This window comes from Grus americana, chromosome 5, assembly GCF_028858705.1.
Source record: "Grus americana isolate bGruAme1 chromosome 5, bGruAme1.mat, whole genome shotgun sequence".
In the NCBI taxonomy this organism is placed as follows: Eukaryota; Metazoa; Chordata; class Aves; order Gruiformes; family Gruidae; genus Grus; species Grus americana.
In genome coordinates this window covers 1,999,996-2,014,050 of record NC_072856.1, presented here as the reverse complement: position 1 = coordinate 2,014,050, position 14,055 = coordinate 1,999,996, and the positions used below count along the sequence as shown (strand labels likewise).

The 14,055-nt window shown below is 64.6% G+C and overlaps 3 protein-coding genes across 4 annotated transcripts; all 3 read left to right on the top strand.

Moving 5' to 3' along the window:
• Positions 1-4,520: 4,520 nt before the first annotated feature.
• LOC129207543 (membrane-spanning 4-domains subfamily A member 15-like) lies at positions 4,521-6,902 on the top strand. Its single transcript, XM_054828633.1, has 6 exons — positions 4,521-4,811; positions 5,140-5,259; positions 5,507-5,563; positions 6,075-6,230; positions 6,384-6,503; positions 6,686-6,902. Exons 1-6 carry the CDS (start codon positions 4,641-4,643, stop codon positions 6,692-6,694), a joined length of 633 nt encoding a protein of 210 aa, XP_054684608.1. The 5' UTR covers positions 4,521-4,640; the 3' UTR covers positions 6,695-6,902.
• A 276-nt stretch (positions 6,903-7,178) lies between these two features.
• Positions 7,179-9,234, top strand: CCDC86 (coiled-coil domain containing 86). Its single transcript, XM_054828634.1, has 4 exons — positions 7,179-7,409; positions 7,827-7,956; positions 8,263-8,337; positions 8,807-9,234. Exons 1-4 carry the CDS (start codon positions 7,219-7,221, stop codon positions 8,924-8,926), a joined length of 516 nt encoding a protein of 171 aa, XP_054684609.1. The 5' UTR covers positions 7,179-7,218; the 3' UTR covers positions 8,927-9,234.
• A 954-nt stretch (positions 9,235-10,188) lies between these two features.
• Positions 10,189-12,556, top strand: LOC129207046 (acyl-coenzyme A amino acid N-acyltransferase 2-like). Of its 2 annotated transcripts, none has more exons than XM_054827351.1 (4): positions 10,189-10,222; positions 10,897-11,367; positions 11,502-11,704; positions 11,956-12,556. In XM_054827351.1, exons 2-4 carry the CDS (start codon positions 10,905-10,907, stop codon positions 12,541-12,543), a joined length of 1,254 nt encoding a protein of 417 aa, XP_054683326.1. In that variant the 5' UTR covers positions 10,189-10,222; positions 10,897-10,904; the 3' UTR covers positions 12,544-12,556. The 2 variants fall into 2 exon arrangements, with proteins under 2 accessions (XP_054683326.1, XP_054683327.1); XM_054827352.1 differs by lacking the exon at positions 10,189-10,222 and adding an exon at positions 10,236-10,311.
• The last annotated feature ends 1,499 nt before the right edge of the window (positions 12,557-14,055 follow it).

Sequence of the window (14,055 nt, the reverse complement as noted above, 5' to 3'; positions counted from 1 at the left end):
CCTCGGGGGTCTTGTGCCAACCCTGGCTCCGAGCAGGTCGCTCGGGGACGTGTCCCGTTGCCGGTGGTCCCACGCAGCCCAGGCCGCCACGGGGACTGGGGTGCTGGTGGGGGATCCCCCCCGGGTGCCATCGCCGCGGCAGGCGGCAGCTCCGGTGGGAGAGGAGGACTTTGAGGGGGCTTTCGGCGTAACCAGGCGGCGGACGGCAGGAGGGATGGGGGCAGCACCGGGGTCTGCAGGTAATAAACCCAACCGGGCGGTGGGGACGCTCGCCCTGCCAAAACCCCACCGCACGTCGGCGAAGCCTCGGAGATGTGCCGGAGCTTTTCTGCAGCGCCAGTTTTACTGGGGGGGGAACAGATTGAAGGCTGGAGCGTAGCGGGAAGGCAACGACGGACACGTCTGGGACAAGCTTTAGGAGCGATGCCGCTGCGCCCCAAATGTCACCGGTTATACCCTGCCTGGTGTAACCGGCCCCTGGCATCACCCGGGAGGGTGCGCTGCCCTTCGGAGGAGGGGTGGTTCAGGCTTTTACAGGAATTAATAAACCCCAAAACCTTCAGGGTGGTTTGACAGGGGTTTCACGGAACCAGACGCCGACTCCGCACGTGCCACGTGCGACAGCCCCTTGTTCGAGGGGTTTTCCACGGCGCAATCCCTGCTCCGAAAATTCATCTCCGATTGCCATTCCAGCTCCTTTCTCCCAATCTATTTCCCTCCCCGTTGCGTTTCCTCGGGGCGGCTGAATTCCCGAAGGTGCCAAAGAGAAGAAACATCCCACGGGCGCTGGAGCAGCCGTCTCGACCAGCCCTGCGCCACGATAAAGGGTAAGGATCACCCCAGCCCCCCGCCTGCCTCTGCCTGCTCCTGGCTCCAGCTTTCCTACGCCAGGATGGGTCACCACGGCGTTTAACACCCTCGGAGGAGGTTCCCTCCGTGGGATTTTGGGATACGGAGCAAGGATAACACAGACCGTGGTCCTGGGATGACAGAGCAGCGTGTTTCTGTCCCAGAAAACGTGGCTTTCTCGTTCTGGAAGCAGTATTATCCTAACAGCCCTGTGAGAAACAGAAACGTTTGGAGGCAAAGCAAAATGTTGGCTTTTGGTATTTTTATGGGGATATAAAGTTTTTCACAGGAAGCAGCAACTTTCTGTGCAAAGCATTTCTCCATCGCAATCTATTTTCTTTGGAAAAAAAAAAAACCCAAACCCCAAACCCCGAAGCAGGGCTTTTTGGGGTTGGAAAAGGACTTTTGGGTTCCACCAGGCTCGTAAACTTGTCCCGTGTGGGCGGGAGGGGATGCTGAACCCCCCCCGCCCTGAGCCTGAGCACCCAGCCAGGCTTCCCCCAGCCGTCCCGTGACATCCTAAGTGACATCAGATCGTTGTGCTGAAGCCGTCGACGTGGGAGTCCCCGGCCACCCGACCAGATTTCCAGCCGTGCCCGAAACAGCGTTCGTGGCGCCGACGTCTCGCCCGGCATCGCGCTCAGCCCGCGTACGAGCGGCTAACTCACCGAGCTCCCTCCCGGAGATTTAAAAGGAAGGATAATCAGCAAAGAAAAGATTTCCAGCTGTCAGGAGAGCAAAACTCAATCTAAAAAAAAAAATAAAAAAATCCAAGGAACGTGTTGTATATATCGGCAAAGCCAGAAATTCCTGCAAATAAAGGGCTGGAAAGCTCCACCGACCGGGCTTGCCGCTTCCCCACATCTGCTCAGCCAGACGCTTAAAAGCTTTACCTCCTCTGGCATCTGCTTCCAAAATAAATTGTAACATCCTACCTTGGGCTCCTGCCACCCCCAGCTGGACCTGGCTTTATTTAGAAAGGGAAAAGCACTTGGGTTTTTTTTTTTTGTGTGTGGGTTTTTTTTTTTTTTTTCCCCACGGATCCCTCGCTCGGAAACGGGATTTTGCTCGGCCACTTCACCAAACCCGGCTGCTGGGCCGTGGGCAGTCACGGTTGTTTCTGGCCGAAAGGCTGAAAAACTTCAGGAATGCTTTAGGAATCTGAAAATTTGGGAGGAAATCCACCGTAGCAGGCGGTTTCGGTTGGGAACACAAGCCATCGCTTATGCTGGAGGACGCCCTGCCCGGATAAAGGCTCAAGGGGGGATCCCAGCATTTCCACGGGTGCTAAAAGTGTTCCCTGACTCCCCCCCTCCTCGGGTGCTGCCGGGGCTGGAACGAGATCCCAGCCGGCGTGAGATTTGTTAGCATCGGGGTGTTGAGAGAGGCTCTCCCTCCGGAGAGACGCGCTGACGAGTTAGCAGGAGAAATGAAAGGCTAAGAGGCATCGGAGCGCGACGAACAGGCGCGGTTGAATCCTGTCCATCTCGGTTTTCCCTGGAAAGCCGTGGCGGCCAGTCGCAGCCCTTGACAAGGCCAAGCGCTCGCTCCAAAAAAAAAAAAAAAAAAAAAAATCCTCCCCGTTTCCCAAGGTGTGGGAGCGCTGGGAGGGCACAGACCAACTGTGCTCCTTCTCCTTCAAGGAGCTCGGGAAATGGTCGGGCTGTGAGGCCCCAAAATGGGACAGGGAAAGGGTGAGACCCTGCAGCCGCAGCTCGGCTCGCCTGGTGTCCTGCTCCTTCCTCTGCGGCACCATCCTGCTCCCGGGTGCGCGGCCATCGTCCCCCGTTTTTCTAGCCCACGTGGCAGGAATACAGAGCGAACCTTTGGAAAAAAAATCCCGGATAAACATAGGATCTGCGGGAATAACGTGGCCAGACGGCTTCGCTCCAGTGCAAACTCAAGAGCTGAGGACGTGGCCGTGCTGCTGGTCTCTCAGTTCTCCCAGGAGACACCGAGATGCGGCCGCTTTCCATCCCGTGCCGGGGTTTGGTACCACCGATCCCCTGGTTTTCCCCGGGACGGCCCGGGATGGGGGGGGGCTGCTGCCACTCACCCCTCGCAGGGGAGCACTGGAAACCTCTGCCGAGCTCTGGAAGATGCGTGCCTCCAAACCAGGCGTCTCAGCTCCCTCTAGGGCCAAAGGAAAGGAAAAGGCACTTCCAAAAGTTGTTCCACCTGCTTCTGAAGTTCCTTAAAAGTTCCTTAAAAGTTGCTTAAACGTTGCTTCTACCTCAGCCGGAACGGGGCCGTGGCGGAGCCCAGCCCTCCCTGGGTCTGCAGTGAGAGGCGCGGGCAGGGATGGGGGTGTTGGTGCCCCCGTGGTCACCAACGCGGTGTGACGCCAGCACTAGCTGCCTGCAGCCAAGCCCTCGGAGATGCCAGAACCCTGCACCTAAATATTCCCGTTCCACCAAGAAACAGCTCGGGTAAAGCCTCGCGCAGTGGTCGGACATCTTCCAAGGGAAGAAGAAGCCCAAGCGGGGTCCCGGAGCCGTGTCTGCCAGCCCCACGCCCTCCTCCTCGCTCCCCGTGTCCGGTCTCCCGGGTGGAGGTCGAGTCAAACCCCGTCCCGTTTGTCCCTCGTCCCTTCCGCAGCAGCAGCCCCTCCCTGGGAACGGGGGGGCTCCGTTCCTTTGTGCGATCCCGGAGCTGGAGCCCTCTGCAGCGCCCGGTGCTGGGGACATCACCGAGCACAGCAGAGGATGAGGGATGAGAGGGGACGGGACCAGCACCCAGTATCCTATCCCGCACCCATCCAACATCCAGGGAACCTGGGGGGTCCTCGCAGGCCAGCGTGGGGGACCCCGACCCTCCTGGCGAGCAGATGGGGACGGCGGCCACAAAGGAAATAGCTGTTTTCTGGCAAATGTGGAGACCGGTGGCCAGCGGATGGAGGAAGGGGCCCCCAAGCTTTGCCCCTCGGGAGCTCCTCGCCATGTGCGGTGGCTCCGTTCCCAGGCTGAGCTCTCATTTCCTATCGGAAACAACCGCATCTCCTTTCCCTTCGGCTCCCGCCGGACCTACGCTGGAGCCGTCCGGCACCGCACGCCGCGCTGCCGCCCCCCTCCCCGGCTCGCTGCTGCGGGTGGGCTGTCCTCACCGGGGACGGACCCGCAGGGTCGAGGCGCTTGTGAAGGAAGGAGAACTCCAAAGAAAATAAAAAGGCAATAAAGGAGCTGCCTTGGGACCTTTATAGACTGACGGGGTTTATAAAGTTTGTGCCACGTCCTGTTTCACTCCTTTCCCCCCCCCCCCCCCCCGTAAGGGAAGCTGCCAGGGCTGGGTGTCTCGTAGTGGCCCTAACGAGGGCGGCCAAATGAATCTCCAAGCACCTCATTAGGACGTCGCCAGCGCTGGCACGTGGCTAATTGCAGAGCTGACGCCCGAGGAAAGCATCCGCAACTGGGGATGGAGAGGATTTGCCCAAGACTGGGCAGGGGGATGTCTCCTCCTCGGAGCATCCCAAGGGATAAGTGTCCAACCCCTTTCCCAGGTTGCAGCGAAACCCTCGGAGGAGGTTCCAAGCGCCTCTCCCTTCCCTCCCCTTCCTCACCCTCCGCCTCGTGCCTGCAGGTGGGTGCGCGCGGGGTTTTTGCCACCCTCTCTCCCCTCCGTTGGCAAAGCCGCCTCGTTGAGCAAGAGCGACCCGATGAGATTTTCATGAACAAACTTCCTGCAGGGAGCAAAGGGCAGCGGGACCTCCTGGGGGGGTTCGGACAGCAAAGGCACTGCTAACGCGGCCGTGGGGAGGGGGAGGAGGAGGAAGAGGAAGAGGGCAAGCCCAGGCAATGGCAGCCACCACGGTGACCGATTCCGGAGGTGTGAGGATCATCACGGAGGTGATCCCGGCCACAGACCCCCGAGCGGCCCAGCTGACCTCCGGCTCCAGCCCTCCCGTGCCCGCCGTGACGTCGTTTCAAGTCAGAGGCTTCAGAAAGGCTCAGCCCAAGGCGCTGGGGGTGAGACGCGGCGTCCTGGGGGGAAAATGGGGCACCTCGGGGACAAAGCGGGGACCGAGCACCCCCAGGGACCATCCTGCTCGAGGTCCTCCTTGGCCGGGGCAGAGGCGGCGTTCGGGTCTGGCTCCCTTTGCTGGTTCACGCCAAGTGCCGGCACATCCAGCTGTCCCGAGTCCTTTCTCGGCACCAGGACGCAGTGTGACAGCGGGATCGGGGTGGGACGCGGCTGACAGCAACGGTGATATCCATCCTTTGCCGGTGCTGGCAGACAGGCAGCGCTTTGCGCCAAGAGTGACCGGGGGGATCCCTCTCCTCCGTCCTTCCCCAGACCATCCACATCTTTACCGGGATCATCCACATCTGCTTCGGGATCATCCTGACGGTGTCGGAGTACAGGACCCCTTCCCTCCCCGTGGCCAGCGGGGTCCTCTTCTGGCTCGGGCTCCTGGTAAGCAGGGACATGTCTGGCCATTGCCTCCTCACGAGGACAGGGGGATCTCAGTGGATTTGGGGCCAGATCCCCTGGTCACCAGGGTCTCCTCTTCCACCCAAATCTTCTGGCTGTCCCCTCTGGGTGTGCACGTGCGACCCCGAACACCAATCCGCAGCCAGAAGGGTGCTGTGACGTGTGGGATGGGTGACGGGGAGGGGTGCCTTGCTGCTGACACTCTCCTTCCTCTCCATTTTCTGAGCAGCTCGTGCTCTCAGGCTCTTTGCTGGTGGAAAGTGAGAAAAGAGATAACATCTTGCTGGTAAGGCGATCCCCCGCAGCCAGGCTGGGAAGGACAAAGCTTTATCCCTCTCGTTTTTTCTGCGAGTTCTGCCCCTTCCAGCGGCTGGTGGGACCCCTCCGCAGCCTGGATTCACCCTGTAGGGTCTGCAGTGAGGCGCCTAAAGTCTGTCTCACCCTTGGGAGGTGCCCAGTCCTCTCCCCATCGAGCAGAGGGTGGGCAATCCTTCATGCTTCGGGGCCTCCACGAGATGCTTGGGGCCTGGTGGAGTCACTCTCGGGTGACGGGGAGGAAAGATGTCATGGGAGGTGGCTGCCCTGGGTGGCTTCTCCAGGAGTAGATCTGGCCTGAGTTGGATAATCCAGCTTGGAGGTGCCCCTGCTTAGTCAGCTTGAAAAGAAAAACCCCAAACGGCCTCTCCTTCAGCTCTGGGGCATCTCAGAGCGGGTCTCCAGCCGGGTGGGCATCACATTGTCACCTGCACAGCTCCTGGTAGAAGGGACGGAGCTGCTGACATGAGGTGACCCACCAGGTAAAGATCTGCTGCGTTGTCAACATGGGGGTCATCCTGAGCACGCTGGTGGCCACCCTCCTCCACACCACAGCCATCACTCACAACATCCCCGGCTGTGACAACTACATGCCGTACCAGCTGAAAGCCGAGTGGTGCTTCAGTGCCGAGACCAAGGTAAAATCTCCCGGTTCTGCTCCGGCGATGGAGCCGAGCTTCCCGCCGCCACGCAGGACAAGCAAACAGGGCGGCTGTCACGCAGGACATGGGGGACGAGGGGTGCTGCCAACGAGCAGGACCCGCCGGGCCCTTCTGTTCTTCTCCTGGCAGATCCTGAGCAACGGGTTGGATTCCATGTTTGTCATCTTCTGCCTCCTGGAGTTCTGCGTGGCGGTGGCGGCTCTGGCCTTCGGTTACAACGCCGTCAGGCAGCACAACTACACGCGCATGGTGAGGGGGGCCGGGGACAGCGCGGGGCCCCGCCGCAGCCCACATCCCTGGGGAGACCTGAGGCGCTGGCTCCGGCGTTTCGACGGGACCGGGCCGGCATCGCCCACCCCCTTCTTTCCTGGCCCCCGGGGGTCTCCCCGCATGACCCCCAAAGCGGGATTTCCCCCTTTTTCTTCTCCCAGGTGCTGTAGCCGTGGCCAAGCCCGCAGCCGTCCCCTGGTAAGAGCCACCGCGCACCCCAGCCCTGCTGCAGCCAAGGTGCCGGAGCCCGGGGGGAGCCTCCCTGATGCCTGACGGTGGAGCCGACCCGAGCCCCCTCCGTGCCCCGGGCCCGGCCCCGAGGAGGAGGCCGCTGCCCTCTGTGGATTTGGCCATTAATAAAGGTCTTTCCCACCCAGACCAGGCCACGCGTCTCTCCGGGGCTCCCTCGGTTCGCACCGGGTAGGACTGGGATGGGGGGGGTGTGGAGGGCACCGGGCACCGGGCACAGGCCGCCGCGATGACGGGAGGATGGGCACCGGTACGGGTCTGCCCGGCACAAACATGGCGGCCTCCGCCAGGCGCCGTCGAGAAGACGAGAGGTGTTGCCCGACGCTAAAATGGCGGTCAGGGACTCGGCGTCGCCGCTCTTCCGCTCTGAGCATGCGCGCAGCAGTGGTGCGGCGCGTTTTTGACGTCATCGCACGGCGCCGTCGCGGAAGGGGCCGCGTGGAGGATGGAGGGGGAGTGCGGAGCGGCCCCGGGCCCCGAGGAGTCCGGCGGGGCCACCCCGGCCCCGGCTTCAGCCCCGGCCCCGGCTCGGCAGCGTCGGAAAGCCGCCAAGAAGCGCAAGGAGGCGGCGGTAGCAGCGATCCCGCGGGGCAGGCCCAAGTCGGGGCGGGTGTGGAAGGACCCCGGCAAGAAGAGGTGTGTGTGTGTGGGGGAGTGACACTCCAGGGCCCGGGGGGGTTCTGGGGGGGACAGGGCCGTTTTGGGGGTGGGTTGAGACGGGAGGGATGTGGGGTGGGCAGGGCGGCTTTGATGGGGCCGGGGGGGTGGTTCGTAGGGGGACCCTGAAGCTGTCCATAGACTTCAGGGGGGACACAGAGGGGAAAAGGCTGTTTTGGGGGGAGTCCTGAGCTGGGGGGGAAGGTTTGGAGGGGATGTCGAGGGGCTGGAGCTGCTGGGGGAGACTCTGGACTGGGGGAGGTTCATAGAGTTCTGGCCCGAGGAGTTTCTGGTGAGGGCCCAGAGAGGGTCAAGGCTGCGCAGGGTTTCTGAGAGCCGGGGGGGAGCTCGGCTTTGCCTCCCGTGGCTGCTGACACGGCCCGTCTGCCCGCTCAGGTTCTCACACATGATCCAGGACAAGGCCCTTCGCACCTCCTGGGCACGGAAGATGAAGGAGCGGCAGGAGAGGAAGCTCGTCCGGGACCTGGCACAGCAGCTGCAGGAAGGGAAGCGGAAAGAGCGAGAGGTAACGGGGCTCGGGAGCTGGGCCTGGGGTTCGGGACCCTGCAGGCAGCATCGCCCAGCCCCTCCATACCTGCTGTCTCCCTGGGACAGTGACCACGTTTGTGACAGCGGCACCCCATGGGGCAGGTTTGCTGTGCAGCCGGGGGTTCTGCTGTCCTGGCCCTCGGCCGGAGCTTCCCGCTCGTGCTGCCGTAGCCGTGCGGCTCCCTGACTGGCATCCGCACCAGCCGCCGGTCGATGCCGGTTTGGGTTTAATCCCCGAGGGAGGGAGGAACCTGCAGGGAATGTTTTTGTGCGGCTCCCGCAGGAGAAGAAGCGACGGCGGGAGGAGAATCTGAAGCGGCGTCTGGAGAATGAGCGGAAGGCAGAGATCGTCCAAGTGGTGAGTCCTCCTGGCTGGGGACGCTGCGGTGGCTTGGCAGACCCGGTGGCCTCCAGACCCTGGGCACTGGGGGTCCCAGTTCACTCCAGTTCCTCTCCCTGGCTCCTCCTTTGAAGGACACTGTGGGCAGCGCTGGGAGGATTGGGGAAGCCCAGCCAAGGGCAGCACCGGGAGGGTGTCTCCTCTACCAAGCAGGCTGCCGGTGTCCGGTGGGGTGTGTGTGTGGGGGACAGCTTCTCTTCCAAACTTGAGAAAACCAGAGAGGGGGTGACCCTGGGGATCACTGGTGACAGAGCAAGGGAAACTCGGCATCGACGGGGATCCAAGCACACTGGAGGAGCGCTCCACACGTGCGGAGGGGCCTGGCTCCGGCTGGGGTGGGAAGCTGGGAGCCCTGCCGTGCCCGGCCTGCCTGGCTCCCCCCCCGGCGCAGTTTCTGTGCCTGAAAGCCCCCTCCTCCTCTCCCCAGATCCGGAACCCGCTGAAACTCAAACGGGCAAAGAAGAAGCAGCTGCGGCGGGTGGAGAAGCGGGACACGCTGGCCCTGCTCCAGAAGACACCCGTGCGGCACAAAGCAGCCACGGAATGAGATGGGAAACGAGATACCGTGACGCCCAGCCCGGGCAGCTGGGGTTTCTGTGGGTCCTGCTCCTCTCCAGGGGTGTTTCCTCGGCTCGGCGGGCAGGAGCGGCTGCCCGGGCACCTTGGTGTTGGACAGAGAGCGGGACAGAGCTGGGGCGGGTTACGCGGCGCTGTGACCCGCAGCAACCAGCTGCTGGATTCCCCCCCCCCCACCGCCCCGTGAAGTCGGGGTGTTGCTGATGGCCGGGGGCTGGAAGGAGAACTGCTTCACTTGCCCAAATCTGCTTTTTCTTTATAAAAATGAATAGGAACAGACTCAGACTCGCCTCCAACAGCTCGGGGCGGGGGCAGGGGTGGGGGGTAGCGGCTCCATTTCAGGGCCTTCCCTCTGCCAAACTTGATCTCCCTCAGCCTTCCTGGGGTTGCAGAGCGCCGTGGCCCTTCGTCCCCTGAGGTTCCCCTTCCTCCAGGTGGGATCTCGCCTCCCTGGGACTGAGCCCCGGAGCCTGTCCTGAAGGGAGGGGACACATCTCCGCCGCGCTGTGGAGGCGGGAGGGCTTGCATGGTGCAGCACAACCTCCTGTCGCCCTTCGCTGGGGGGGGCTGGGAGGGGGGGGCCATAGCTGGAAGGAGGAGGCTCAGAGTGGGAAACCCACGCAAGATTTCTTCACCTTCCTGGTTTTTTTTTCTTGTTCTATAAACGCTCCTTTCTGCATTCCTGGGGAGGGCTGTGTCCGCAGCCTGCTGTGTGCCAAACCAGTGGAGCGGGAGGGGGGCCAGGGGTGTTGCTGGGAGGGGGGGAACACCAGGCTGCAGGGAGGATAAGCCCTTGCTTGTGGTGGGGAGCCCCGGCGTGGGGGGCACAGTGGGGCCAGGGCCCATGGACTTCATCCTGGGGTGCCAGCTGGGGCGGGGGGGGACGACAGGGGGGGACAGGGACGAGCTTGTGGCCCTGGGGGGAGCTGAGCCTGTCCCCTCCGAGGCAGCGTGAAGCACCGGGGTGGGTTAATCGCAGGGCACCCCAACGAGGTGGGGGGCAGAGCTCCCCATTGTCCCCACGGAGGGGGAACTTGGGGTGTTCTCCCCCCACACCCAGGGCATCCCGTGTCGAGGGGTGCTGCAGGCAAGGGGCGAGGGAGCTTTGGGGTGCAGGGGAGCCGTGGGGCGGCTGCCAGCCTGGCCGGGGTCATCGGGCAAGAGGGCTCTGCCCTCGCCGCTTCCTGGGTTAATGTTTGCCGAGGCGATATAAGAGCCCTGCCTCTCCCCGGAGCCGCAGCACCAGCCCAGCCCTTCTCCCAGCCGGGTAAGAGGGACTTTGGAGCCCATCATCGTGGCTTCAGGGCTTACCCAGGGCTTTGGTTGGAGGGGGCGACTGCTTTTTCCTGGCGCGGCGTACGTGGGCGAACTCGGCGTCTCTTCCCAGGGCTGGGCTGGGGCCAGCGTCTCGCCGGGCTCTGTGCCTGCTGCCGCGGCCTGCGGTGCCGAGGGGAGACAGGGGAATGGGGGGCTCAGAGCCCTTGGACCCCCCCTACCCCGACCCCCTACCCTGCTCCGGCCATGGGGTGCAGAGGAGGAAGATGGGGAGAGGGGACGGCGGGTGCTGGGGACGCCGGGGTTGGGGGGCAGAAGCAAAGGGGTGTCTCTGCAGGTGGCCCCGCTGCCGGGCAGGTTTTGGGGGGGGGCTGCGGGAGGGGGGGGTCGGGGCTGGGGAGGTGCCGGGGAGGGGCGCGGTGCTGCGCGTCCTTGGGGAGGGGACCGGGGAAGGAGGGATGCCAGCGGGACCGGCTGGGCTGCAAACCCCAACCCCGTGGCCCCTCGACACATCCCTGGGGCCAGTCCCCTGCGCCAGCCGGCGGTGGGCCACCAAGCAGCCCCCTCCCCGCTCGGGGGACACCCCACCGCGGTGTGGGGGGAGTGTGTGTGTGTGTCCCCAAGTGGAATGCTCGGGGGTGGGGTGACGCTCATCTCCGTCCCCAGGTTGCACCATGGCGGAGATAACGGTGACGCCGCAGTCCTCGCTGGCCGACCGGCCGGTGCAGGTGCAGGTGCGGGGACTGTCCCCGTCCCAGCTGGTCACCCTGCGGGCATCGCTGACGGACGAACAGGGCGAATGTTTCCAGGCGCGGGCTTTCTTCCGCGCCGACGCAGCGGGCGAGGTGGATCCTGGCCGCCACGCCGCCTTGGGTGGCAGCTATGCCGGCGTCTGGCCCATGGGGCTCTTCTGGTTCCTGCAGCCCGACACCCTCTTCCGACGTCTGGTCAAGCGGGACGTGGCCGGCAGCCCCTTCCTCGTCCGTCTGGAGGTCTTCGATGGCCTCCGCCTGGTCACCGGGCCCCAGGACCAGCCGCTGGCCTCCTGCGAGGCCGAGCGATGGTACATGGGGCCCGGCATGCAGCGGGTGCCCATCCGGGAGGGCAGGGTCCGCGGGGCCCTTTTCCTGCCGCCCGGTGAGCAGCGGGGCGCGGGGAACCCCGGGGATGCCCCGGGGCTGGGCAGGACCCCCCACCTCAGGGTGTGGGATGGCACCGGTGGGTCCTCTGCCCCCCCCATCCCCAGTGACGGTCTCTCTGGCTGCCCGCAGGACCGGGACCCTTCCCGGGGGTGATCGACCTGTTTGGGGGTGCAGGCGGCCTCATTGAGTTCCGCGCGGGGCTGTTGGCCAGCCGGGGCTTCGCGGTGCTGGCGTTGGCTTTCTTCGCCTACGACGACCTGCCCCGCGCCCTGACCCAGCTCGACCTGGAGTATTTCGAGGAGGCGGCTGAGCTGCTCCTCCGGCACCCCAAGGTGAGCAGGGATTTGCTGGGGACATCCTGGCCAGGGGAAAGTCCTGGTGACAAGGGACATCCTGATAAGTAAGATGTCCTGGGGATGTCCTGGTGACCATGGATGTCCCAGAGATGGGATGTCCTGGTGACTGTGGATGTCCTGGTGACCGTGGATGTCCCAGAGATGGGATGTCCTGGTGACTGGTGACATCCCGGTGATGTCCCGGTGAGCAGTGCTGCCAGCTGGCTCTTTCCCCCCCCTCCCTGCAGGTGCGAGGTCCCGGCCTGGGTGTCATCGGCGTCTCCAAAGGAGCAGAGGTGGCCCTGTCCATGGCCACCTTCCTCCCGCAGGTGGTGGCCACGGTGTGGATCAACGGCACGGCTTTCCTCCACGGCAACCCACTGATCTACAAGGACCTCCGCATCCCTCCCATCCCCTACTACACCGAGCGCGTGCTCTTCACGGAAGTGGGAGCTTTGGACAACTCGGCCATCTTCGCCGACCCCCGGGACCCCGCGTACAGCGCCTCGGCCATCCCGGCCGAGAAGATCCGGGGGAAGGTCCTCTTTGTGGTGGGGGAGGCCGACCGCAGCTTCAACAGCAAGCTCTTCGCCGAGCTGGCCATGGCACGGATGCCGCCGGAGAGTTGCCGTCTCCTTTCCTACCCCGGGGCCGGGCATTTGATCGAGCCCCCTGGCTCGCCCCTCTGCAGCATCTCCAGCATCCGGGGCACCCCCCGGCCGGTGGTGTGGGGGGGTGAAGCCCAATCCCACGCCAAGGCGCAGGAACACTCGTGGCAGGAGATTGTCCAGTTTTTGGAGCTTCACCTGGGTCCTGCCGCCACCATGAAGCTGTGACGGCTGCAGTGAAGTGGGGGGGGGGGGGGGGCGGCGGGGGGAAGGGGCTGGGTTGCCCCCCGGGCTCGTTGCCCCACTCAATAAATTGCACCCAGCCAGCCGGCGCTGCCTGGCCCTGCCTGCGCTGGAGCTGATATCGCTCTTGGATGAGGCCGTTAAAATTTTGGGGGGGGGGGGGGCTGAGGCCAAACCGTGAGCCGGGGTTTGGTGCCACGAGCCGGTGGGAGCTGGGGGGGTGGGTTTTGCCCCGGGAATGGCGAGGACAGCGGCTCCCGTGAGGCAGGAGGGGTGCGAACCCCCAAACTGCCGAGGCTGGCGCCTGGGCCGGGCTGGAGGATGGCAAACGGGCGGTCGGGCACGTTCACGCCCGGCACGTGCCGGGGCAGGGTGCAGGAGCCGGCCGTGACCGTCACACCGGCAAGGAGGAGGGAAGGGTGGGTGGAGGGGGGGGTGATTCGGTTTAGTCTGCAATAAAGATAAGGCCCAGAAGGGAAACTGTGGGAGAGGGAGGCAGAGGGAACCCACAAAGCGCTGTGCTCAGCAGCCACCGAGGGGACCAAGGTCCTTCCGCCCCATCCCGGGGCACCGGCGAAACTCGGCTCCGGCTTTGCCTCGTGCGCCATCATCGCGGTGGTTCCCCATCCTGCAGGGACCTCGGGGGACGAGCACCCCCCCCCGCCCCCCCCCCCCCGGCACAGCTGGCGGGTGCCCAGCACAGCTGGAGGGGGGAGACACGCCACGACCACCCCCGGGCAGCACCCAGCCAGGCAGGGGAGCGGGGTGCTGGTGAGCACCCCAGAGCAGAGGAAGGTGACGGCCAGGCCGGGTTTGGGGGGGGTGGCCTGGGGACCCCTGGCCCCACGCCGTGCTCAGGGCAGCAATCTCGATTCGCCGTTTGCAGGAACGGTTTCTCCCGACTCCTCGCCTCTGCGGGACAAAGTGCTCTTTGAAGGACTTTCGGTTCCAGCGGGGCAGAGCCGGGGGGAGCAGCCGCTGGACGGGGGGGGTGTGGGTGGATTTGGGGACAACTACCCTGTTCCTCGGCCCCCAGAGCTCCCTGGGGCCGTGCCGCAGAGCTTCCCCGGTCCCTCTGGGTCCCACGGCTGCCCGGCAGCCAGATGCCACCGCGGCCCTCACCGGCTCGTGGCAAACCCCAAGGCTGTGTGGCAAGTGGGGAGGTGGGCACGCGCTAGCCCCCTCCTCCCTCCCGGACAGCTCGGTCCAGCTGGGCATCCCGGCCGGTGCCGTCCCCATTCCCCGTTTGCAGGGACGGCGTCTCCTGTTGTGGGACAAAGCGTTTCTTTGAACAGTTTTTGGTTCCTCTCCGGTCACCCTGGCACAGCCACGGGACGTGACCGCAGGGCCGGGGGCAGCGAGGTCGCTGGCGGCAGGGGAGCGAGGAGCCCTGGGCAGGCACCGTCCCGGCACGGCCCCACCGGTCATCTGACCCCCCCCCCCCCCCCGCCTCCGCCGGGTATAAATCCGTGGTCCCCCCCGTGCCAAGCCAGGGAG

Coding starts and splice junctions, on each gene's coding strand:
- LOC129207543 (XM_054828633.1), top strand. CDS start 4,641: ATGGCAGCCACCACGGTGACCGATTCCGGAGGTGTGAGGATCATCACG. Junction 5,260..5,506: donor TCTTCTGGCTCGGGCTCCTG/GTAAGCAGGGAC, acceptor TTTTCTGAGCAG/CTCGTGCTCTCAGGCTCTTT. Junction 6,231..6,383: donor GCTTCAGTGCCGAGACCAAG/GTAAAATCTCCC, acceptor TTCTCCTGGCAG/ATCCTGAGCAACGGGTTGGA.
- CCDC86 (XM_054828634.1), top strand. CDS start 7,219: ATGGAGGGGGAGTGCGGAGCGGCCCCGGGCCCCGAGGAGTCCGGCGGG. Junction 7,410..7,826: donor AAGGACCCCGGCAAGAAGAG/GTGTGTGTGTGT, acceptor CTGCCCGCTCAG/GTTCTCACACATGATCCAGG. Junction 7,957..8,262: donor GGAAGCGGAAAGAGCGAGAG/GTAACGGGGCTC, acceptor CGGCTCCCGCAG/GAGAAGAAGCGACGGCGGGA.
- LOC129207046 (XM_054827351.1), top strand. CDS start 10,905: ATGGCGGAGATAACGGTGACGCCGCAGTCCTCGCTGGCCGACCGGCCG. Junction 11,368..11,501: donor GGCCCTTTTCCTGCCGCCCG/GTGAGCAGCGGG, acceptor GGCTGCCCGCAG/GACCGGGACCCTTCCCGGGG. Junction 11,705..11,955: donor TGCTCCTCCGGCACCCCAAG/GTGAGCAGGGAT, acceptor CCCTCCCTGCAG/GTGCGAGGTCCCGGCCTGGG.